Source organism: Arvicola amphibius, chromosome 15 (assembly GCF_903992535.2).
Source record: "Arvicola amphibius chromosome 15, mArvAmp1.2, whole genome shotgun sequence".
NCBI classification, from domain to species: domain Eukaryota; kingdom Metazoa; phylum Chordata; class Mammalia; order Rodentia; family Cricetidae; genus Arvicola; species Arvicola amphibius.
Genome location: NC_052061.1, coordinates 11,153,905 through 11,179,665, shown reverse-complemented (window position 1 = coordinate 11,179,665; position 25,761 = coordinate 11,153,905). Strand labels below are relative to the sequence as shown.

General features: G+C 44.2%; 2 protein-coding genes across 6 annotated transcripts in view; one reads left to right on the top strand and one right to left on the bottom strand.

Annotated features, from left to right (window-relative positions):
• Window positions 1-8,651, top strand: part of Adcy7 (adenylate cyclase 7) — a 39,733-nt gene extending 31,082 nt beyond the window's left edge. For 3 of the 4 annotated variants that reach the window (XM_038312311.1, XM_038312313.1, XM_038312315.1), the window contains 11 exons: window positions 346-430; window positions 648-773; window positions 1,793-1,891; window positions 2,514-2,689; window positions 3,259-3,427; window positions 3,577-3,732; window positions 4,201-4,347; window positions 4,897-5,001; window positions 5,155-5,269; window positions 6,197-6,321; window positions 6,473-8,651. In XM_038312311.1, the coding sequence (XP_038168239.1) occupies window positions 346-430; window positions 648-773; window positions 1,793-1,891; window positions 2,514-2,689; window positions 3,259-3,427; window positions 3,577-3,732; window positions 4,201-4,347; window positions 4,897-5,001; window positions 5,155-5,269; window positions 6,197-6,321; window positions 6,473-6,619 (1,450 nt within the window). In that variant the 3' untranslated portion in view covers window positions 6,620-8,651. The remainder of the gene's footprint in view (window positions 1-345; window positions 431-647; window positions 774-1,792; window positions 1,892-2,513; window positions 2,690-3,258; window positions 3,428-3,576; window positions 3,733-4,200; window positions 4,348-4,896; window positions 5,002-5,154; window positions 5,270-6,196; window positions 6,322-6,472) is intronic. The other variant, XM_038312314.1, reaches the window with a different exon arrangement.
• Window positions 8,652-11,138: 2,487 nt separating this feature from the next.
• Brd7 (bromodomain containing 7) overlaps window positions 11,139-25,761 on the bottom strand; it is a 33,400-nt gene continuing 18,777 nt past the window's right edge. The window contains exons 7-17 of one of the 2 annotated variants that reach the window (XM_038312316.2): window positions 24,779-24,963; window positions 23,332-23,455; window positions 22,550-22,625; window positions 21,134-21,241; window positions 20,319-20,454; window positions 17,964-18,075; window positions 15,702-15,758; window positions 13,065-13,179; window positions 12,704-12,847; window positions 11,796-11,939; window positions 11,139-11,377 (exon numbers count right to left, since the gene is read on the bottom strand). In XM_038312316.2, coding sequence (XP_038168244.1) covers window positions 11,322-11,377; window positions 11,796-11,939; window positions 12,704-12,847; window positions 13,065-13,179; window positions 15,702-15,758; window positions 17,964-18,075; window positions 20,319-20,454; window positions 21,134-21,241; window positions 22,550-22,625; window positions 23,332-23,455; window positions 24,779-24,963 — 1,257 coding nt within the window. In that variant the 3' untranslated portion in view covers window positions 11,139-11,321. The remainder of the gene's footprint in view (window positions 11,378-11,795; window positions 11,940-12,703; window positions 12,848-13,064; window positions 13,180-15,701; window positions 15,759-17,963; window positions 18,076-20,318; window positions 20,455-21,133; window positions 21,242-22,549; window positions 22,626-23,331; window positions 23,456-24,778; window positions 24,964-25,761) is intronic. The other variant, XM_038312317.2, reaches the window with a different exon arrangement.

Here is a 25,761-nt window from a genome sequence, read left to right as displayed (position 1 = left end):
CACCATGTGGGTGCTGGGAATTGAACCTTTATCCTTTCGCAAGAGCAACAAGTGTTCCTAACCCCCCGAGCCATCTCTCCAGCCCCCTATACAGCTGCTTTCATGTTTTCATGGCAGACATGGTTTCAGAGGCTCACGATGTGCTCACCTCTTATAAACTTGGCCTCCAGGGGGACCTAATGACAACCTTGATCTTTATGATAATTGTTTGTGGGACATTTGGAGTCATTCTTCAAGGTCTCTATTGCTGGCTGCAGAATGTCCACTGGGGAGGGACGGGTTGACTATGAACTGGAGAACAGACTGGTGGAGGGGACCTGGGCTCATGTTTTCCCTCCTTTCCAGGATGGCCACTCTGGGCGTGTCCTTTGGACTTGTGGCCTGCCTGCTGGGGCTGGTGCTAGGTCTCTGCTTCGCTACTGAGTTCTCGGTGAGTGGATCCCTGAATCCAGTGCATTCGTTCTCATCCTTGTGGCCTCTCCCTCACCAGTAGTTAGGCAATGGCTGGGTGCCCATCTTAGCTCCAGGAGAACTGAGTCCCTGCAGACTGCTCCCAAGTCCTTAGACTCTCAGGTTGGTTAGTGCCATCCATCCTCCTGAGTAGGGCCGTCCCAGCTGCTGTTTGCATGTCTTGTCCCTCTCCATAGAGGTGCCTTCCAGCCCGAGGTACACTCCAGGCCATCTCGGAGAGTGTGGAGACGCAGCCCCTGCTCAGGCTGTCCCTGGTTGTGCTGACTGTTGGCAGTCTACTGACTGTTGCTGTCATCAACATGGTAAGTTACGGGGTCAGGCCAGGGGAAAGTGTGGGCGGAGACTGCTCAGACCCGAATAATCCACAGAAACTATATTAATTATAGCACTGCTTGGCCAATAGCTTAGGCATATTCCTAGATAGCTAAATTAAACCATTTCTATTCTGTGTATTGCTATGAGGCTGTGGCTTACCAGGTAAGGTTCCAGAGTCTGTCTCCTTTGGCAACTACGTGCTGTCTCCCTGACTCCTTCTTTTCTCCTCTATCTCTGCTTGGAATTCCTGCCTTGCTCTATTCTGCCCTGCCATAGGCCCAAAGTAGCTTCTTTATTAACCAGTGGTAATAAAACATATTCACAGAATACAGAGGGTAATCCCACATCAGGAAAGGAACCATTTTACACCTGGGGAACGTAGATTCTAGAATCCCATTCTTGTTGCCTGAACAGTTCCATCTGGGGTGACCCCTTCATAGCTCTGCAGCACTGTGGGGTCCCCAGTGCAGGCTTAGAGCTCTTCACCCCTTCAAGGGAGGGCTTGAGGCACCCAGAAACGCTACAGATACGTGCTGACTGCCAGCTCCTCCTTCCCACACTCTCTTTCCTCAGTAAGGGATAAGACTCTGGTCCAAGTCCCATGTGGGTAGTTGCCAAGCGGCCTGTAGGAACTCACAGCCCTGCCTTATGCTAGCTCTTTCCTTTAGAACAGAGGTCTCCTCACTGTTCCTACACTGTAGGCTGCAGTTTTGGGAGTGAGCACTCATGCCTTTCTCTGAGTCCAGCAGAAGGGAGCTCTTGAGGGGCCAGTCCTAGCCTTTTCTTATGCTTTCCCTGGGCTACTGTTGTCAACACGTTCTGTAGCTCTCCCCACCCCAGGTACTTCATACCTGGTGGGTGCTGTGGACACACCTACTTGGTGGGCCCAGCTGAGAGCCTGGCACCCAGCATCAGGGCACCTTTGGTTCCTACAGTTGTCACCCGCCTTGGGCCTGACAGCTCTCCATCCGTGGATCTACTCTAATGGCAACCTGTCTCTCCTCAGCCACTGATGCTTAACCCAGGCCCAGAGCGGCCTGGAAGCAACGAGACAAGTCAGCTGGCTGCAAGAACTAGAGTTGGGACCCTTTGTGAGCTCCTCCCGGTGAGTATGCTCATCCTGGCTCCCAACACCACCCAGCCCCTGGCCAGTCCTCTCGTGCTGCTGGACCACTCTGGCCAGAGCACAGCTCATGGTTTGAAGGTCTGAATCTTTAAGGCCTTGGAGAGGAAGAAGAAATCTAGTGTCTCCCAGTGTAAGTGGAGAAGGCCAGGCCCAGGTAGCCAAGACTGTTTCCTGCCGGCCCCAATGCCAGGGAAACAGAACACTGGGTCACTGCTTCTTGCTGTAAGACTTGGGCGGGCAGGGACTGCAGGCCAGCATCAGTTGCACTAGAGGGTGTCTTTGAGTCACTCTCTCTGTGCAGTCAGAATCCCTGCATCAGAGGTTAATTGAAGCCTTAAAGGAATATAGGGCTGGGCCCAGACAGCTGACATAAACCTGGAGAGGCCCAAGTCTAGAGTAGGGGTCATGAGAAGTGGGGAGACTAGGGATGGCCTTACACAGGTGCTATGCAGTGCCCTTGCTGATCTGCTGAAAAGGGAAGCAGTGGGCCAAGGATGGTACAGATGCCCGGCCATGGAGCTCCTCAGCAGGAGGGAACTGGCACCAGACTGTTCCAGGCATGCCTCTGGTGACTGACACAGGACATTGTCCCCACCTGTAGTACTACACCTGCAGCTGCATCCTGGGCTTCATTTCATGCTCCGTCTTCCTGCGGATAAGCCTGGAAGTGAAGGCCATGCTGCTGACAGTGGCCTTGGTGGCTTACCTGCTGCTCTTCAACCTCTCCCCGTGCTGGCACGTCCCAGGCAACAGCACCGAAACCAACAGTACACATAGGTGGGGACCTACTTGCTGGTGTCTCTGTAGCCCACTACTGTAAGTTGGTTTGTTTCAACCTAGCCCTTGGCCAGAGCATGGCGCATCTCTGTCCATGGTACCAACGAAACATACTGTGGACAAATGGATTTCTGCTTTCCAGAGGTACAGTGACTGGTCCAGGCTCCAGGTCTCCTGCAGTGAGCTGGGTGTATGGCTTACTAATAGGCTCTTGGGAGGTCCTAGCAATCAGGCTTCTCCTCTTTCTGGGCCTGTCACGGTGTGAGATGGGAGCCATGAGCCAGCTAAGTCTGACCTGTGGTCAGATCACCAATGTCAGAAGTGGAGATGCCTGGTGTCTTCTGGGTAGTGCGCACTCCTGTGGGTTGAAGAGCACCCTGCAGCCTTCAAGGTTTTGGCTTTGGATTGAGGACCTAGAAAAAATTGTCTGCCTTACTCTGGCCAGGTCCTTATGCTAATTAATCTACAGCTGCCGTTGCAGCTATTCACTCAGCAGATGGGCCTTTTGGGGTGATCCAGAAGTCCCCCTTTAAGTTCAAGAGCAACTGTTTACTCCCTACCCCCTTTAGGACACCTCCACTCCTGCCTGCTGCACAAAGCATGCACAACTACACCCTTGCTCTGGGGGCTCAGGTGACTGCCCCCTTCCCCAGCAGATGCTTAGAGAGAGACCTGAAGACCATGATCAACTTCTACCTGGTCCTGTTCTATGCCACCCTCATCTTGCTGTCTAGACAGGTGTGTAGACTACTTGTCCAGCTTCTCTGAGCAGACGGTGCAGAGAGCAGGGTGGGTAGCACTGTAGGTAGGCTGGTCTAGTCCCTAGATCCCAGCCCTGGGTGGTGTGTCAGGTGTGACAGCTATGGCACTGGCTCCCTGGTTTGCAGATTGACTATTACTGCCGCTTGGACTGTCTGTGGAAGAAGAAATTCAAGAAGGAACATGAGGAGTTTGAAACAATGGAGAATGTGAACCGCCTCCTTCTAGAAAACGTGCTGCCAGCGCATGTGGCTGCCCACTTTATTGGAGACAAGGCAGCTGAGGTGTGTGAAGGTGGGGTGCTCTAGGAGTCTGTGGGCAGAGCCGCCCAGTGAAAGCCTGGGCTACTCAGCAGTACCCCTGGAGTATGCTAGATGCAAAGGCAGGCTTGCAGTCAAGTTAGGGCTCTATGTCCACAGGGGCTGTGGGTAAGATGCCTCCCTGGCCTTGACTTCCACCCTGGGAAACAGATTATGAGGTTCAAACATGCTGAGTTGTCTGTCATCTGGATGGTCTGTATTGTTAAGAATCCTGTACTTCCATGAGGTGCCTGTGGCAGAGCCTTCCTGTCACAGGACACAGGCCCAGAGACAGCTCAGTCTAAGGCCACCTCCTGACTGGACTCCTGCCTTAGCTGCATTCAAGCTGTCACAGCTCACACGGCCAACCAGCCTGGCCAGGCCTTCCCCACCAGCACCTGAGCCCCTGGGTTAGTGGTCTTAGGGTCCTGTTTCTCTCCTGTCCTGCTGCAGGACTGGTACCATCAGTCTTATGACTGTGTCTGTGTCATGTTTGCATCCGTCCCGGACTTCAAAGTGTTCTACACTGAGTGTGATGTCAACAAAGAAGGGCTGGAGTGCCTGCGCCTGTTGAATGAGATCATTGCTGATTTTGACGAGGTACAACCTGGCTGGTATGCACAGGGGTTGGGGTGTACAGCCTGTCACCTGTGTAGTGGCAAGGCAGGGTGGAGATGTAAGCTTAACTATGTGAGAGGCTCTGGCTCAATCCTTAGTCCTGTAAGAGAAAACAGTAGTCAAACAAAACACGAGATCAACATTAAATATCAAGAGACACATTTTCTTTAATCAAGTAAGGAAACTTTTATTAAATCTCTACTGGACAGGTGCCAACAGGTTAGGTCCTTCCAGAACAACTCTGACTCAGGCTGAGCCATGCTGTCAGCCATTTCAGGAAGTCAGTTTGGGCTGGTTTGTGGAAGAAACTGACCTGCCTCTGAGAAAATTATGCTGGGTGGGCTGCTCTTAGAAGGGTCAGAGTGCAGAGACGGGAAGGGATGAGGTGCTGGGAGCTGTGTCCTCACCTGCAGTCATGAGCACAGAAGGACAACAACATACACGAGATGTGTGCACTGCACATCAGGGGAAGGTGGGTCCTCTCTTCCTTTCTCAGCACCAAGGCTATAGTGGCTTCTTTTTGTTGTGCAGCTGCTGCTGAAGCCCAAGTTCAGTGGTGTGGAGAAGATCAAGACCATTGGCAGCACCTACATGGCCGCAGCAGGGCTCAGTGTCCCCTCAGGACACGAGAACCAGGTACCCCAGGCCTGTGTGAAAGTAAATACTACGGGCTATCCCTAGTCCTAGCACCTTACTAAAGGGTGTGTCTGGGTAGAGGCACCCTATCCCCATGGATGTGCGTGCCCTCAGTGAAGGCTGTAGAGTAGGTATGCCATCCATGTCCTGCAGGACCTAGAGCGGAAGCACGTGCACATCGGTGTCTTGGTGGAATTCAGCATGGCCCTGATGAGCAAGCTGGACGGAATCAACAGGCACTCCTTCAATTCCTTTCGCCTTCGAGTTGGTGAGGCTTACAAATGGGCAGCTTAGCCTTGTGCATACCCTCTTGATTGGAAGGTGTCATGGGCCTTCTGCTATGAGGTTTCAGCAGACCTTCTGGTGTTATTAAAATTGACCTCCCTTGCATATGCTCATGAAAAATGTGTATTTGTGCATGGGTGTATGTATGTATGGAGGCCAGAAGTCAACTTCAGCAGTTGACTATCCTATTTTTTGACTTGTCTCCCTGGGACCTGGGATTTGCTAATGAGGTGAGGCTGTCCTGTGACCACTTCCCCAACACTAGGATTACAGATGTCATCACACTCTTTACATGGGGTGCTAGGGAATCCAATACACATTCCCAATGTTTATGTGACAAACTGAGTTATCTCTTCGACCTCTTATTAGTAAATTTAAAATTACATTTATTTAGTGTGTGACATACCACAGTGCACATGTGGAGATCAAAGATAATTTTTAAGAGCTGGTTCTCTTTCCACTGTGTGGGTTCTGGGAATTCAACTCAGATCACCAGACTTGGTGGCATCTTTACCTGATAAGCCACCTTGGCAGCCACCAAGGCTTTGAAAAATTTAACAATATATAACTATAAATTCAGGGCCTCTTGGCGGTGGTGGTGCATGCACTGAATCCTATGACTCGGGAGGCAGAGGCAGGCAGATCTGTGAGTTCGAGACCAGCCTGGTCTACAAAGTGAACTAGTTTCAGGACAGCCAGGGCTACACTGTTTAAAAAGAGAAATTAGCAGATACTAGGGAAGAGCTAATGAGTTCAGGAGTGTGGACAAGAGACAGTTGGGGCCTTTCATACTGCAGGGGCACAACCTACAGAGAACAGTTTCAAGGGAACTTGCACCCCATTGCCCTGTTAGCCTTTCTGTAGGCTCCCTCAGTGTTACTATAAATGGCTAACTGTAAACAATCTTAAGGCATAAACCACGGGCCTGTGATTGCTGGAGTGATTGGAGCACGCAAACCTCAGTATGACATCTGGGGAAACACAGTCAATGTTGCCAGCCGAATGGAGAGCACTGGAGAGCTTGGGAAAATTCAGGTAAAAGTCCACTGAGAAGCATCCACTTGGGGAAAGGACATGTCCTGAGGAAGTATCCTGCTCTAGGACATGGCCCATCTCTCACTGGGCCGTGTGGCACTGGCCATCACTACTAGGAACAGACAACAGACACTGGTCTTTTTCATTCCAGGTTACAGAAGAGACATGCACCATCCTCCAGGGACTAGGATATTCCTGTGAGTGCCGAGGGCTGATCAACGTCAAAGGCAAAGGAGAGCTGCGGACTTACTTTGTGTGTACAGACACTGCCAAGTTTCAAGGCCTGGGGCTGAACTGAGGTGTCTGGTAGTCTGTCTCCTTCCCTGAGGGAGCCAAGAATGCAGCCCCATGCCAGCTGCAGATGGCTGTGTGGCTTCTTTGGACTTGCACTACAGGATGGATGGCTCTGACACATGCATCAGATTTTGTTTGAAGCAGCTACGTTGTCCAGAACCTCTGTGCTTCAGTTTGTGCAATTCCTAGTTAGCTAGATCACTGGTCTACTGTGGGCTGTACTTGTTCCCAGGATGTTGGGGAAGAGACCTTAATGCATGACCAAGACTGACACCCACCTTGGTAGCCAGTGAACAGCATGTACCGGGTGAAAAACTCCTGGTTCCAGGAGGCTCAGCCAGGCTGTCTAGCATAGGTTAAAGCCTCCCTCTTCCCATTAGTACCCACCACGGGATGCTAATCTCTCATGCAGGCATTCTGGCAAATGGAGTTGAAAACAGTGGGCATATTGGCAGGTAGTCTCAAACAGTAGAGAAAAATTTCCAATTGACACGTCACTTTTTACCACCTCATTTCTATGTTTGAAATGGACATGTCACTAATGGAAGTTCTATCTTTCCTACCAACTCTGAGATGCTAGACAACAATCTTCTCTCTTCCTAGCCACTGACTACACGTAAACAGGACTGCTGGTCAGCGTCAGTTCATAGGATTAGCTTGGCTGTAGGGTGGAGTTCTGAGAGACGGGGCTCACACAAGCAGCAGCAAAACCTTGGATCTGCATCCACCATTTTTGGAATAAGTCTTTTGGGACAAGGTTCAGGAAGCTGAAAGTCTAGAAATGAGGTGTAATGTTTCAGTTCTTCTGTCTGCACTTTATTTATTTTTTTAGAGACAGAGTCATCCAAGGCTGGCCTCAAACTTTCAACTCTCCTGCCTCAGTTTCCTGAGTGTTTCGAATAGATGTGCACTACCATGGCCAGCTTTTTTTTTCCCGTGGGAAAGCCTGTGTAGAGAGGGCTTAGACAACCTGTGTACCTCTTGCCCTTTCTCTAGTCTTCTGAGCTGACTACATGTAGAGCTGCAGTTGTGATCCACCTGGCGGGCACTGTGTTGAGGTCCTGGGCTGTGAAACTGAGCGCCTCAGCAAATGCCAAGTTGCTCTCACTCACCAGTCAAGGCAAATTCAGCTCTGTGCGATGGCATCTTACTGTGCTTTATCTCCAGACCACTCAAGCTGAGTAATGCAAACATCCCACTCCTTTTTGGAAGTGACTTCACTGCCACAGAACTTCACTACGTCATGGCATTCTTAGAAGTCACCAAGGAACCTACTAAACACAGAAAATCATGCACATAGGAGTCTGCAAATGATATAAGTGCTGTAGGCAGGGTGCCTGACCAGCCAGGTTTACCTGGAACTTGGGTTCAAGATGAGTAGTCAGGGATGCAGAGGGAAGGGGACAAGACCTACCTACCAGAACTGTGTCCTGTGGAGCTTTATCAGCCCAGGGAAGAGGGGCTGATTTTAGTCTGCACAGAGGAATCCAGCAGTGGTCAGGGCTTCCCAGCAAGGCTCCCCTGGGACTAAGAAGGTTCCCGCTAATGTCATAATGCAGTTCACAGGGAGCAGGAATGAGCCTCCCTGAAGCTGACACACTTCTACTCTTCCAACATCCAATAATATTCTCCTTCAACAGAAATCCTAGCTTGAGTTTAAGAACAACTGGCTACTGTTCACACATCTTCACCTGAAGCACTGGGCTAGGAGTATTAAGTTACTACTGTTCAGGTCTTAGGAGCGTAACTGACAAAACACTTGGGAGCTATGCACATACTTGTTTTTGAATTTCCAAGTAATTTCTTAGGAACTTCTTTTTTTAAACCCTTCTGTGGCTCAAGGATTCATTTCAGGGATCCACTAAGGTGGCCCTTACTACTAACTACAGAAAGTAATACCCTGTTCTGGCTTACTGAAGGACACTCCCCGACAAAAGATGATTATTACTGTGTACTTCATGGATAACAGGTCAGTGCTTTGAGCAGGCGCAGGCAAATAACTATGGTGTGCTCTGTGTGTGCTGTTTATAGCTTTACCATCTGTCTCTGTTTCATTATTTTCAGAAATCAGTGCCTGGCTCTTTTATATGTTCAGCCAATAACTAAAAACCTGAATGTCCTTCAAAAACAAAACAAAAACCTCAATGTCCTAAGGTGTTTTGAATTAAGGTATTTCTGAGTCTTCAGGAACTGACCTGTGGCAAGTAGGTCTACTGGTGAATTATGGGTTATTGTCTAAATATATATATCTAAGTATCTATATCTATATAGATAGATAAATATCTAGATATATATAATGAGGCAAGGTTTCATATAACTCAGACTGTCCTCAAACCTTCCACTCAGAATTTTTCTGTGTCTACTCCTAGAGTGCTAGGATTATAGACATGTGCCACTACAGCCAGTTTCTTTTTGTGTACGCATACATGTTCATGTGTGTGCAGGGCTACATCTGTGGAGATCAGAAGACAACCCTGGGTATTAGTCTTCACCTTCTACCTTGAGACAGGGTTTTTCTGTTTTCTCATCCGCCAGCTCCATGCTAGCTGCCCTAGCAATGTCCAGGGGTCCTTGATCTCTGGCTTCCATCTTCCTATAGGAGTGTAGATTATAGACATGCACACCACTGGATCAGAACTTGGGTTCTGGGGATCCAAACTCAAGTGGTCAAGCTTGCACACGCACTTTACTCACTGAGCCACACACTCCACTTGCAGCTCATTGTGGCCAATTTATGTGGTGCTAGGGGATCAGAATTGCTAGCCTTCAAGCACTCTACCAACAGACTCATACCCTTCAGCCCCTAAACTATATTTTAGAGACTAAAATCAAAATCTAAAAAGACTTGATCAACACTTAAGTTGTTTTTTTATTCTATTAGCATAATAATCTACAAGAGAGTCACTATAATTTCATTTTTTTTTCTTTTTTGAGACTTTCTCTGTGTAGCTCTGGCTGCATGGAACTCACTTTGTAGACCAGGTTGGCCTTGAACTCAGAGATCCATCTGCTTCTGCCTCCTGAGTACTGGGATTAAAGGCATGGGTACCACCATTCCTGGCTCCCATAATTTCTTGAGAGAATCAGCTTTCCTTTACTGTTCTTGTTCTGGCTTAATGATTTTAAATCAAGAAAAATGGGTCTATCTTCTGGTCTACATTTTTGCAGACAGGCAAAGGGGTTATGTCCACACTGACATTCTATTTTTAAAAATCCTATGTGGGTATGTACACACAGTGCCAGTGCTTGCAGAGGCCAGAGGTATGAGATTCTCTGGAGCTGAAGTTACAGGTGTCTTTGAGCTACCCAATGAGGATGCTGAGTACCTGACTCCAGTCCCCTGCAAGAGCAGTATGTGCTCTTGACTGCCAAGTCATCTCTCCAGTGCCCCCATCTCCACCTTTTTTCCCCCCTTTTTGAGGCAGGGTCTCAGTATGTATCCCAACCAGACTGAGATTTATGGCAATCTTTTCTCAGCCCGTCAAGTACTGGGCTTGTAAGTATGTGCTACCATACACAGCTTGCTGTTCAAACAGGTTATATCTTGATGCAGATTTAGAAAAATCAATCATCTCAGCCCAGTGATGTGTGATAGAAGGGGACATATCTGATGGTTTCCTACTTAATCTGCTTGGTCACTTGACCTTTGTTATTTCAGATAAAGGGAAATGATTCAAGGGCACAGGTGGCCTTGGAGAAACTGAGCAGAAGTGAGCTCTCCTTTAAGTTCTACACTCTAATGTATCTAAAGGTGATTTGGTTCGTCTTATTTGTGTGTCCTTTTGCTATAGCTCCAAATAACTAAAAAAAAAAAAAATACACTAGACATATTTATCACCATGAATCTCCTAGCCCACTGTTTTTTCTTTTTGTATGTGGGGGCAGGTGGAGTACTCAATAACCACAAATGTGGACAGCATTCCCATCAGGTACACAGAGGGCAGAACTATACCAGAAAACTTTAACATTATCTTGAGAGTGTTCACTTTCATGGTATGATGCTAGAAAACCTCACTGGACAGAACTGTGTTTTGTGTTTTCAAAGCTGTGTCCTGGGCCAGTGCTATGGTCCAGCGAGTAAAGAGGCGTTTTGTCTGGTGACCTAAATTTAATCCCTAGTAACCACAGAAGCAGAAATACAACTTTGAAAAGTTGCCCTCTGACCTCTACACATGCGCGCATGTGCCCAATGTGTATATATCACACATCCAATAGTAATAACAGCAATAATAAAGCTGGGTTTGCTCAGTTAAATCAAACAGTACTAGTGGCAGTCTGAAAGGCTACCAGGATGGCCTGCTCACAAGATTTTTGGAATGTCATTCAGATGAACTCTGGTAAGACAGATCTTACCAGACCTTGTAATTACCTGCTTATAATTTTTTAATGAGAGTGGAAAATGTGAAAAATGGGTAATTTACTTATTTCCACTCCTTTGGAAGATGATCATGAAAAAGGCTAGTGTGTGTTCTAGGCGTCTACAGACCAAGTCAAAGGGCAATCCAGCCGTCACGCCAGCAACCTCACAGTCCCAGGTTCAGTTTATTTCAGAGACTAATACAAGTTCAGTCTCTGGAACACTGAAAGGAACTGTTCCAAAGCTTAATTAAAACACAATTTACAAATAGTTAATATCTTCTGAAAAGCACCTCCAAGTTCAGAATGAAAAAAATATGTACATAATATAACCAAATACCAGGCTAGCTTCAGCTCCCGTCAGGCCCACACTCGGCAGCACAGGTTTCCTTAGGTTCTTCACACTCTGAAGGAGGAAGACAGCACTCTCAGCATTTTGTCCCAAGGGTTACGAACAAGAAGCTAGTATTCAGTAGAGGCACTGTTTACCAGCCCTCCATGTCACATTCACAGCTAGGGAGAAGCCTGGCATCAAGTCAGTGCCACAGCTTTTTGACAAAATGTATCAGATCTATTAATTCTTTAAACAAGATGGAGAGAAAACTGAAAGGTGCCATGATAAAACCCATTACTTTGTATGCTAATCTCAAAAATTACATGAAACACTCCAAAGCCACAGAGAAACCCTGTCTCGAAAAATGAAAGAAAAATTACATGAAACAAAATCAAGCCAGACAAGGGTTCTTAAGTCATCTTAAATGAAAAAGGGACGAGTTTCCTTTTATTCTTAAAAATCTCCCCACCCATAGAAACAGGGCACCTACCTTCTGTCAAATCTACGAAGCTGTTTCCCATGACAGGGGAAGGAACAGAAATGCCCATTGCTTTACGGACTCCATGTATGCTCACAACATCACCCGGGGTCACTTGCTGTGTGAGTTCTTTAAGGTTATTGGTCACTTGTTCAGCTAGGAAAAACGGGAAGAAAAAAAAGCTCAAGGTACCAAAGTGGTTCCTTTAGAGTTTTATTTGCCCCTCCACCCACCAAGACAGGATTTTTCTGTGTAGCCTTGGTTGTCCTGGAACTCACTCTGTAGAGCAGGCTGGCCTCGAACTGAGAGATCCTCCTGTCTCTGCCTCCTGAGTGCTGGGATTAAAGGTATGTGCCACCACTGCCTGGCCTTTTAGAAATTTAAAAAAAGTCTTGCTATGTAGCTATTGCTGGCCTTGGATTCACAGAAATCCTTTGGCCTTAGCACCCCAAGGGGTGGAATTTTAAGTGTGTGCCACCTAGATGTGTGTATGCATGTGTGCACGTGAAGGCTCAAAGTCAACGTGAGTTACTGTCCACCTTATTTTTTGAGACATGGTCTCTCACTGAACCTAAAGCACACTGGCTTGGTCAGTGAGCTCCAGGGATCTGCCTATTTCCATCTCCCATTAAGGCTGGATGCATGCCACTGCACCTTCAACATGCTGGGAATCTGAACTCGGGTCAAAGTGTTTTCGCGGCAAACACTTTGCCAAATGAACCATCTACCTAACCCCTGGTAATTAAAAAACAAAAACAAAAACAATCAAAACCCTAAAGAACTGTAAATGTATAAATGCAGAACTACTACATTCAAGGTGTGGCGGTCACTGCAGTTACTTTCCAGTCTGGCCTCCTGCTGGAAGCCTTTCTTTCATACATCCAGCCCTGCTCTCCTTCCCATCCCTGCGACAAACATACCAAGGTATATTTCTCTGTAAGAAGGACCCAAGAGACAGATCATATTGGGAGGAGGTCTGGTGCTCAGCCGCTCGTTCTGTGCCTCCTGGAGTTCCCTGAGCAATCTTGTAGTCTCATCAAGCTTCCTCTGGAACACCTCAGCCTCTGTGTGGTAAGAAGACGACACTGAAGAAAACAACGCAGCCTGCGTTTGAGTTATGGTCCCAGGCTCTGCTATGGTTAGCTTCTCTCTACTAGTCTCTAAATCCAGTTGGCCAAGATTTTTCTATAGTAAGCATTAGGTTAATTAGTGTTGACATGACAGCAAGTCTAACTGCCTGTGTTGGACACTTTCCAGCAATCAGTGGTCTCAGACACTCACCTTCAGAGTCAAAGACTTCAGCTGGAGCACCAAAGTTTGTTACTGCTTGTAGTGCTGTGAGCCTGTCCTGACTGCTGGACTCCAAACGCACTGTTGGCTCTATTTGGGCAATCTGCTTCAACAGGGGGGGAAACGTTAATTATTTGAGCTTGCGAAACCATGACAGTGCCAAGGAAAAGTCAGTACGATGGCTTGTGCTTACAAGCAAAGTCATTCCACCTAGTCACCTTACAGTCATAATTTTGATTATGTCTCCCAAGAACTCTTTTAGAAATGTTGTTCTCAAATCCTGGCCAAAAAAGTGTCCATAAATCCACACTTCTCTGTAATGACATGACAGCTTATGCAATCTGCATAATTTGTTTCATATGCCAACTACTCTGATGACAAAGTTCTAAGAGCCTGTTACTGTCTGAACCGTTAAGTGCTTTCTTTTAGTGACTATGGTAATGCCTGTTTGAAGGTTAGTGTCTCAGCACATCTACAGCTTCAGCACTTTCCTGGGTCTTCCTCCAGCCCCAAGGCTAGGTCATCAGTATTGCACAAGAGAACAAAGTCATAAGACAATTTTAATTTTGGAATAAGACTCAGAATTTCCATAATTTCAACACAACTTTTTAAGAATTTATCAATCTGCTGGGCGGTGGTGGCGCATGCCTTTAATCCCAGCACTTGGGAGGGAGAGGTAGGTGGATCTCAGTGAGTTCGAGGCCAGCCTATCTACAAACTGAGTTCCAGGACAGTCAGGGTTACACAGAGAAACCATGTCTTGAAAAACCAACCAACCAACCAACCAACCAAAAACCAAACTCCCCCCAACCAAAACACCTACCCCCTAACGCATCAATTCAATTGACAAGAACCAAGAGCTCATAGTTCCATTTTTACTTGGGTACTGACTGTGCTCCAAGTGTAGTCAGTCTGAACACCTGGCAGCCCACACATGGGCTGAAGAGTGTGCAGTGCAGGAAAAATATGTACACTGATTTACCATTTCAGCCCGGCCCACACAACCCTACTCAATGGTCTTTTTCTTAACCGATTTCCTTTCCTATTCTTTCACTAAACACAAGACCATGTTGGCTCCTCTATCCATGAAGATGGCATGGCTACTTAAGTACCATCTCCTTTATTTGAACCTCATATCACAAGTTTTCCTTCCTTCAGTTAAAGCTTGGTGTGAGTCTGTCCAATCTTAAAACACCCCTATACAGCTCAGTATCCTCAAGTTGTGTGACCTACCAAGGTCTATCCTTTGCCTCTACTATTTTACTGAGATGCTCTGATGATGGATGATATTAGTGATGAATGACACTTGTAAGGCCTTCACTGGGCTTATCTATCCCATCTTGCTGAACCTGCTCCATTTCTGCTAACCATCCCTTCATGGGATTCATACATTATTCAACTTTGAACTTCTCCAAGGTTCTATTCTTCAGCCTTTTCCATGCTCTCCCTGAAAAGTCTCAAGTGAGTGGCTGAAATAAAATTAATTTTGAATCACTCCTGTCAGATTCACACCATAGTCCAGACTTTGGACTTCCTGGCTTATACTTCCAGCAATGTCCCAAATTCACCTGGCAAAACAGAAACTCTTGGGGCCTTCTCTCTCAAAAGTTCTTTTCCCTGCATGTCCTACATGAGCTAATAATCACCTATCTCACCCACCAGGTCTTGTCAGTCTTTTATTATGTCTCTCTTTTTCTCTTTTGTATAGCTGAGGAATCTTCTGGTGCATTTCCCAAAATTCTCTTCCTTTATGTTGAATGATATGTGTGTGTGTGTGTATGTATGTATGTATGTGTGTGTGTAGACAAGTCCCACAAGCCTCTTCAAACAAACAACTGGGGTCTCTACATAGCCCTATAGTCCTGGGACTTGCTATATAGACCAGACTGGCCTTGAACTCAGACTTCAGCTTGCCTTTGCCTTCCAAGTGTTGGCATTAAAGGTGCGTATCACTATGTCAGCAAGTCTGACAGCTTTTAAATGGTCCTTCTCTTTATAATTTACCACAGTAGCCCACCTTTTATCTTCTAGGAGAAAATCTCAGCTTTTTAGCCCTGCACAGGGAACATTACTGGGTTCCTACCTACATAGTCTCACTACATGTCTTCCTCTTCCTGGAAACCTTGATTCCTGCCTCCTGAGCACACTGAGCACATGTCCTCTATGCTGGAGAATGAATAATGAATGCCTCTTCATCTTCCAGCCCTGTTCTTGCTCCTGCGAGCATGAGCTCCCCAACCCCAAGGGTGCATGCTGGGCAGTTATACTGTGGTAATGGCTTTGAGTTCCCTTCTTTAAATGTTTGTCTATGACATGAGCTACTTCTAAACTCCCCAAATTACTGCTTTCACTTCAGATGATACTCAATAATCATTGTGTGTGTGTGTGTGTTTACACATGCCATGGCATAGAATGGTGTTCTGGAAGTTAGAAGAGAGTTTTTGTGTAAATTTAAATAAATTTATATAAATTCCAAGGATTGAACTCCATCCCCAGGCTTGTATGACAAGCATCTACCTGCTGAGCCATCTCACCAGTTTCAAGTAGTATTGTCACCTTAAAATAAATAAAGCCTAATCATCGAGGTTTCTTAAACTTTTCTCCATTTAAGGAATAAAATGTAAGTACCTCTGCTTCTCTTGCTGTGTCCAGTGGTCTGGTCTGGCCTTCATCTTCAGATGAGGACTATATGGATAAAGGAAAAACTTTTTTATGCAAACAGTAAATGCAAATATCAAGGTAAATAGAAAACATAATTTTGTGGCAAGAGAAAAGTATACCACTTATAATATAGTATACTTAAAATATTTTAAGTGATTTATTTATTTTAATTTTATGAGCATTTGTGTTTTGCCTGAATGTATGTCAGTGTGAGGTGTTGAATCACTTGGAGCTCGAGTTACAAGTAGTTGTGAGCTGCCATATGGGTGCTGGGAATTGACCCTGAGTTCTTTGGAACAGTAGCCAGTGCTCACTGAGCCATCTCTCCAGCCCCAAGAATATATTTTTAAACCAAAATTAATTAATATAATAATTATTAACATTCCGAGTCTTTGTGAGTTGCTAGTGATGTTAAGATCCATATCTGATTACACATAGCCAAGTGTGTGGTGCATGCCTATAAACTAGCAATGGGAGACTGAGGCCCTGTATCAATTTTTTTCTAGAACACTGTTTTATATATATGTATATATGTTATGTCTATATAAAAATATATTTGGTAAGTAGTATATAAATACCTAAATATTATAGTCTTTGACAACGAGATGGAGGAAGAAACTTTAAGAGGCCAATAGGCATTAAAGAAGCAACATTCTAGCCAGATGGTGGTAGCGCATGCCTTTAATCCCAGCACTTGAGGGGCAGAGGCAGGTCTATCTCTGTGAGTTCAAGGCCAGCCTGGTCAACAGAGCTAGTTCCAGGAAAGCTATGACTATTACTCAAAAATCAAATCAAAACAAAACAAAACCCAAACAAACAAACAAACAAACAAACAGACAAAAGAAGCAACATTCTGGCAGCAGAGGCTTACTGTAATACATACAAATGCCACAGAATGTAGATGATCCCACATGATTATATGCACATTAGTGCAATTCACACATAAAAAAAGAAACATAGCTAGCTGGGTGTGGTGGTGTACACCTTTAATCCCAGCACTCGGCAGGCAGTGAAGGGTGAATCTCTGAGTTTGAGACCAGCCTGGTTTACAGAGTTAGTTCAGGACAGCCAGGGCTGTTACACAGAAAAACCCTGTCTCCGAAAAAACAGAAAGAAACAAACAAAAAGCACATCATGTACATCAATAAAAGTGTTATCTTTTTTTTTGAAGGTTTATACTCTGATATAGCCCATTTCTAATTTCTAGCGTCTTTACTCACTGAGCCACCTTCTCCAGTCCCTAGTAGTGATGTCACTACTTTTTATGTGTGACCTTTTAGGACAAATTCTGAGAGAAGAACTGCTAGATCACAGGGCAAAAAAAAACCCAACCCATATTTAAAACAGCCAACAAACAAATCAAAGCAATCCGATTCTAGGTAACTACTAATTCTAATTAGCTGAGGGGAAGGATCAGATCATTTGGACATATGAAAAGGTGTAAGAAAAGGAATTCACGTGATAGCATTTTGCAGCAGAAGTCACTGAAGTTGAGGCACTGGGGTCACAGCCACCGTTAAAAGTTATGACTTCTGGAGCTAAGAGCACTTGTTCTTGCAGAGGGCCTGGGTCTGCTGGCCAGCACCCACATGGCAGCTCACAACCACCTCCAATTCCAGGAGATTTGGCAGGCATGCATGTGGCATATGCATGTAGGCAGAAAAAGTCATACACATAAAAACAAATAAATAAAAACATTAAAAAAAAGTGACTTCCAAGACTCCTCTAACATGGTGATCAGAACATTGTAGACATCAATAGGAATGCTTCCTGGCTCTAGTCTCTGAGTCAGGACTGAATGATCCAGATTATAAACTGTTTTGATCTGAACTATAGAGTTCAAGCGTTGACAAAGAGTCAGTGGTGAAGGTTTTCCTTTCTGAGGCTCCTAGTGTGGTGCTCTCTCTATCTCTGCACAACAGGGAAAGCACACTCCCCATCGCGTCAGTCAGCTTCATTCCCAGCTCAGGAGCTCCACAGCACCTGCTGACTTCTCAACTCTATTCTGAGTCTTACCAAAATTAGTAGAGTATGGCCATGTTCTAACTCTCTCGCATCTTGGAGCTGACTTATTCCTTTTGGTTCATTGTCCTCCACCCACGGCAGGCTGTCCTTTCAGGGGGAATGGAGTTCATCTGTCATACTGGTTAATCCCTGGACTCATAACATTGAGTGTCTAGGGTTTCAAAGCCATTTATAAACAGCCTGTTTCTTTAGTAGCATGCTTACCACGTCCAAGTCCTGTAGGCTCCTGGAATGTCCTCCTTTCGTTAGAACATCTAGTAAACTATCTGCCATAACATATGGGTAATCTTGGCATGTGGCCAAAAACTCAGAGACACTGAAAATAAAAGTTGAGAAAATCACTTCTACAGAAGTAGTTTCTATGGCTTGCTTAGTCTCTACCACAGTCAACTCTTCCCATTAGATGCCCCGTGGTTTATATATACTACAAAATGTTCTGTTCACAAACAGTGTTGCACCTACATACTTATCAGCCACTAATTTACCATCATGAAAGAATTAACACACACACACACACACACACACTGAAGCAAAAGTGATCCCTGAAGAAAACAAGGATATTAAAGATGAGGCTCAAGTAAGTCCTGGGGCTTCTTGCTAATTCCCCTTAATAATCTTATTCAACTTAAGATTTTCCTATGTACCAAAACCTCAAAAAATCACATCGTTGTTTGCATAAACAGGTATCGCAAGCTTAAAATACTGCAGACTGAAAAATCAGCTACTTTCCCCAAGTAGTGTTCTGATCTAAAATCATCCCCCTTTCAGTAAACTGCAAGTCTAAAAACCCTGATATCATCCTGACTTCTCTTACCCTCCAGTTAAAAACCAGCAACCTACTAATTACTAACCCTCAACATCACAATGGCTGCTTCCCTGGTTTACTGTTCATGTCCTGGTTTCTGCCCTTGAAGCCTATGCTCTGAATACTCCTTACTCAAGCAGTCCCTTCAGAATCACAATCCAGACTGGGTCACTACTCTATGTGCCACCGACCATCTTCTGACCCACTGAGAACACCAAGTCCTCACAGCAATCTCCCATAGTGACCCTTGTGATCACTGCTTTCCCCTCCACCTGTTCTGCTCCTTACAGCATTCCTAAAACTCTTGGCTGGGTCAGGCAAGCCCTCAGTTCAGGTCCGTTGCCTAGCCACTTTTGAGCCAGGATGCACCTCTTTCGGAGAGAAGCACTGCCGGTTCCCTCTCCTGCCACTGAAACTCAGCATCACCACCTCTGCTTGGGCTACTTCGTCTTGTTCCAAAGCTCTGTCACTTTCTGACAGGAGGGCATGGTTCTGTATGGAATCCTCACTATCTGGAAGAATATCTGGCACATAGTGGGCACACACTGTTAATTTGTGGATTGCCTTAATGAGTAATCTACAACAAATGTGTCCCATTTTGTGCAGTCTAAGGATAAAAATTGCTCAATCTGAAACCACAGCCAGTATCTTAACGTAGGGACCCCGTCTGGAAACACAATATGAGCACGCACATTCAATGTGAATGATCAGAGTTAAACAACCCCCAACCCAAATATAAATGAACAAAACCCAAAACAACAACAGAAACCCCAAACCAGGGGACTGGTTAGTCTACTGGATTAAATTCTTAAACATAATAAAAATTAACAAAGTACCAGGGCCAAGAAAAGAAAATTCAGGTTCAATGTCCCATCTTGGGCAGAGTCCTGGTAAACTGGGAAAGTATCTCATTAAGCCGATCAGATAAAAAGTACTCAGCATCCCGAAGAGGAATATGAAGTTACTGACCCACTGAGACATGTAAAAGGAGTGGCTGGGAGTAATTACAATGGTTTGGTTGGAACATGATAGTTAACTGTCCTGTATGTGGGCTGCTTTAGAAATTAAGTCATCATGTCCTACATTTCAAGGCTTAGGGAAAATGCTTTGTTGGTTCTTACGATGATCAAGTCTGAAACATAACTGACACGTAGTTTTATAGAAGAGCAGGTTCTGATGTAAGAAGCTCCCAAACTTGAGTATCAGGAACATCTTTAAAAAGGTATTTCTATAGCCAGCCAGTGGGAGTACACCGCTAATCCTAGTACTCAGGAGGCAGAGGTAGGCAAAACCCTCAGTTTGAGGCCAGCCTGGTCTTATAGAATGAGTTCCAAGACAGAACAACACAGAGAAACTCTGTCTTGAAAAACCAAAATCCAAAACAAATCAAAGAGCTATTTCTGAAATTGGAGAATTGACTCAGTAGTTAAGAGCACTTGTCGCTATTGCAGAGAACCTGGAATTGACCCACTCAGCAGCTGACAACTCTCTGTAACTCTAGTCCCAGGGGATCTGATACTCTCTTCTGACCAACTCCAGCACACAAAGGCAAAAGACTCATACACATAATAATAGTGATAAATAAATCTACAAAGGAAAGATATTTCTATTAGAAAATACTACAAACACCAGTATCAAGAAGATATATGTTCTCTCTAGACATTTGGATAACTTTATAAGTCTACCTACAAATCACACATTGTATATTAATATTTCAGAAAAAAGAATGTTCAGAGTACTATCAGGTGGCTTACCTGAAATTATTTGGAAGGTCAGAGTCTTCCCCATATGTTGAATAGATTAAATCAGAATCATCTTTGCTGATATTGGCAAATGTAGAGTCGTAATGTGGGGCATAAGAACTATAGGGTCCATAATTCAAGTATAACACTGTTAAAAAAAATTAAATACTACGGTATCGTTTAAACTGTTAATATACCTTTTGGTTTTATTAAAAGACAGTATTTTCTAACTTCACTGACCTGTATATAAATCTAAGAGACACTCCCACTAGGTACAGTCATCCCTCAGTATACTTGGGGATTGATTGTTGCTCCCACAGATATATTTGCTTGTAGCTTTAGGCAACTTGAAGAACCCAGTGTGATATAAATAACTGTTATACCTGTATTTTTTTTTAAAAATTGTTTTTATTGAGCTCTATATTTTCTCTGCTCCTCTTCCTGCCTCTCCCCTCCCCTTCAACCCTCTCCCATGGTCCCATGCTCCCAATTTACTCAGGAGATCTCGTCTTTTTCTACTTCCCATGTTATACTGTATTGTTTAAGAGATAAGGATAGTCTCTGTCCTTCTGTCCTATTTCTGCCTGGTTTCTATGAGTTGGCGTTGGATACAGAGGGCCACTTGCACTGCAGAGCATTGACACAAATGAGTTATTACCACAAAGGAGGGAGGAAAAAACTCTGCATATTAACAGCCAATTTTTCAGTTTCTTTTGAATCTGATGATAAACTGCTATTGCAAAAATATCCAGGAAGACAGTGAATGGAGCAATGAATAGCAATTGCACTTTCTTTTCCCAACTCTGGGAACCAGGCAGGAGCCTCACCTGGGGTTACTCTGTTCCTTTTATCTTCTGTGAACCCCTGCAGGGTGTTCACTCCAGACTGCAGTCTTCCAGTAGTCATCCCTAGTCTCACAGGGCAGTAGCCGGGTTCTAGGACAGAACACCCAGCACAATGAAGGAGGCACACATGGCAGAGATTCAGAGATGTTATCAATGCACTATGAAAAAGGTGGGCAGATTTTACTCTACTCATTTCTAAGCTAAGCTAATCCGAATTCAGAAGGTATGTGGCATAGATCATAAAACCTTGTCCTCTTCATTATTCTCCAATGCTTTGTGGGATTCTCCATCATCACGTTACACTTCATCTAAAAGTAAGATTTTTATAAAATAGCTCCCTCGACATATTGGCACACACCTATAAACCAATACTAAGAAAACAAAGGCTTTTTGAGATAGAATCTCATGTAGCCTAGATTGGCCTTAACTTGCTGTGTAGCCAAGGATGACCTTAAATTCTCGATTTTTGCCTCCACATGTCATGTGCTGGGATTACAGACATTTGCCACACCTAGTTTCTATAGTGTTGGGCATAGCTTTGCTCATGCCAGGCAAGCAGTCTATCAACTGAGCTAGTCCTATTACTGGTCATTGAATGCAGGCTCAACCATTAGTCTCCAAATGTATCAAGCAAGCTTTTCCCTAATTCCAGGATTCTTCCCATGGGTCCCACTGCTATTCCCTGATCATGTAACTCATTTATGACATCACCTAAACATCATTTCCTTAAAGAAGCTCTCTCTTCCCATCAAATGCTAGGCAGCCACACCCTCCCTCAGCTCCAATTATGGCTGAACTAGTCTTCTCGGGTACTTATGATTGAAGACAACTATTTAAGAAGTACTCAGTTCTTGGCAGACATCTCTTTCAGTGATGCTTCATGTGTTCTTACTACTTTACCCTCCAGGGTGTTAGGGTAAGGGACTTGTCTCATTTGCTCCCTTCATACACCTAACTTAACTTATGCTGGACTCCAAAGACAGTGACTTGCCCACAGCAAACAATGACTACTGGACATTACTTTCTAAATGTAGGAATTCTGTTATTACCCATTTCTATTTTCCTACTATGTTTCTTATGACAGTATGAAAATGTATTATTATATCAGACAAATTAACCTAAGTAGAAGTAGAAGCTAAGCTAGATGTTCTATGAAACACATAGCATCCAGACAAATTCTTAGCAGCTAACAGTTGGATTTATCATTGCATGTTCCCTCCACCTGTTCTACCTCAATAGAAGCTTAGAGCCAAAAATTATGGACAGAACACTCTCAAACTGTGTACTTAAGTAACACTAAGTCCTGTGAATTGTTTAGCAGGTATTCCATCAGACTAACACACCACTAACACAGCTCTGCAAATCAGCAGCAGGTCCACAGTCTTAGCTGTGACCCACCTCCGACAGCGGGCTCAGCAGGGTGAAGAAGTCCCAGTGTTGTTGTTCCATCTGGCTTTCTTCTTTCAAATTCACACTGAAATGACCGAAGTTATCAGTGGAATAAAATTTAACACATTCTATATATACAGAACATAGCTATCAAATGAACATATAGGCTATTATTAAATACAGAACACCAACTTTCATAGCCATTTCTGTCTACAGGTAATGATGGGCTAGAGAAATGGAAGATGAAGAAATACAATTTGGAAAAGCTGTGTGGGCCATTAGTTCTCCCAAACTATCAAACAAAACAAAACAAAAACCTATCAGAACTAATATGGACTTACAGACTGCTGGGGGCTGAGGTACAGGAGGGGGCAGGAAACTTACCCAAAGCCATTATAACTCTACTTGGTTGTAAAACCAATGTAATCAATAGGGTAAGTTCAAAAGACCAGAACGTAAGTTGTTAAAAGTCTGCTGCCAGGCATGGCAGCGCACACCTACAGCTCCAGCATTCTGAGAGGCTGAGACAATTAGATTGGGACTTCAAGGCCAATCTGGGCTACATAGTGACACCCTATCTCAAAAAACAAAACCAAGTATGCTATCCACACCTCCCCCAAAGAAAACCCCTAGTAATAGAGAATAGGATAGTCATACTTGATAGACTCTCTTGTGCATATGGTAGGGATGGAGATTTCTATGCAGATAAAAAATTAAAAGTACAGAAGAAACTAAAAAGCTACTGGTCTCAGAGACACAAGCCAGTGGGTGGAGGGAAGGAGAGCCCTCACCTGACTGTTTGCCAGCCGTCTCGTTAGCTTGCCCCCTGACTCCTGGACAACGCGCTCAATCTGCTCGTGCTCCCTTTCTGAGTTGCTGCCTCTCCATTTGTCTTCAAGCACGTCTTTATCTTTCCTGAGACACATATTCACACAAAGTTAAAATGAGATGCCTAAATAAGTAAGATGAAAAATATTGAAAGTTGAGCATAGTAACTGGAAACACTTGTCCTCCAGCCATCAACACCACTCCCCAGCAACCTGCAAAGGGTCCCAAGTGTTACTTGTATTACACATTGTTTTTTCTGGGTATAATCATGAAAATAAATTTTAATTCAGGTATTATTTTGAAGAGGAAGTATACACTCTAAACTTTCTTTGAATTATGAGAGCAGAAACCCCAACTGTTGATTCTAACTTTCTGTATGGGTATCAGTGGGTATCAGTGGTGTGAGTGGGTAGCACAGACGACTGTCCAGCACCATGACCAGCAGCTCTTCAATGGAAAACATGTGCACACCTTAGTGCCAGCCCATGTACACAGGAATCCCTAAGTTTTTATGGAGTGAAGTTATATAATACACTATATTAGAGCTATACAATAGTTCTATTGAAACAAACTCCCTGATACTGTAACTCCTTAATTTGCTGTAATACAACTAATAAAAATATCTATTTGGAACTGATCTGTGAGCTGTTTGGTTAATTTTTCACAGTGCTCTGTGTGACAGGAGGGAAGACACTATTAAGACAGATCTTTATGCCAAGAAAGGTAGTACTGATATACAGGGACTTGGTTTGCCCAAGTCAAACTTCATCAATATTCCTGTTTTGCTTTAAAACCAAAGTTTAATACTACTTTTGGGTATATACCAAAGGATATTCAATCATACCACAGGGACATGTGCTCAACTATGTTCATAGCAGCATTATTTGTCATAGCCAAAACCTTGAAACAACCTAAATGTCCCTCGACCGAATAATGGATAAGGAAAATGTGGCACATTTACACAACAGAGTACTACACAGCAGAAAAAATGACATCTTGAAATCTTGGGCAAACAGATAAATTTAGAAAACATCATACTGAATGAGGTAACCCAGATCCAGAAAGACAAATATAATATGTACTCACTCATAAATGCCTTTTAGGCATAAAGTAAAGAAAAACCAGCCTACAACTTACAAGCCCAGAGAACCTAGACAACAAAAAGGACCCTTAGAGAGATGTACATGGACCTAATCTACACGGGAAGTAGAAAAAGACAAAATCTCCTGAGTAAACTGGGAACATGGGGATTTTGGGAGAGGGTTGAAGGGGAGGGGAGAAAAATATATAGCTCAATAAAAATCATATAAAAAATAAATCCTTTTAAAAAATAAAAATAGGGCAAGTGCAAAAACAAAACAAAACAAACCAAACCCCACAACTTAACCTTCATATTCCAAGATGCATTACTTTTTATTATCCTTAGTGGGGCTTCTGAAGGCTTGTGTTTCAGCGTCTCCAGAGTCTTCCCTCTCTCGTTGCCAGCAGCCACTGTCCTCCCCACTCTGAGAGGCATCTGTTCTATCTTTCTGCTTCCGAGTTTTCTGCAAGTCTGCCATGAAGTCTATACTCTGCTTCAGGCTCTGAATTCTCTCCTGAAAGTATTAAAAAAAACCAATACTGTATGGGTGTCACTGAGCAATGCATTTTCTGCCATAAAAGCCTGCACTATTATTAAGGAAGAAAGAGTGCACCAAAGGAACCAGGACAGTAAGGTCCACTTATCTCAGACCTCTTAATTTCCAATGTAAGCAGAGGCTTTACAACGATACTGTGTCATGAAAAAGTCAATAGATGACAAAATATGAACTGGGGCTAAGAACGACTGAGGATTTAAACTCTGGAACACCGAAGGATCTCTATATTCCAGAGTCCTATGGCGATCACCAGTGATTAGCATTTTGTTGAATGAAAACACAGGCTGGGGGAAATAAGTGATTGCTAGAATACTCTCTTTTCCACAGTGCATAATGTTCTTACTAAACAGAAAAGACTTGGCTACTTTGTGAAGCATATGCCCAATTTTCCACTGCAATAATGTGCTGGAAAAATTTCACTAGGGGTTTGAATTTTTTTTAAAATAAAGAGGACAATTCTGTTCCCACAGACTACTGTCTTTTAACTAGAGTTTCCACTGGATAAACCAGAAGCACAAGCTCCTGAGTACTGTACTTTAACAGCATGGAAAGCTTCCGTGCAATAACAGAGACTGGGAAGCACTAGAAATGAGTGACTCCCTATAACACCTCCCTCCAGACCTCTTCCACTGCACTATGGGGTGTGTGTACATGACCATATCCAAGAGCACGACTCCTGTTGTTTTTACTGAACATTTTGTGTTTTTGATACAGAGTCTCAGATAGCTCAGGGTGGCCCCAAACTCATCATGTAGC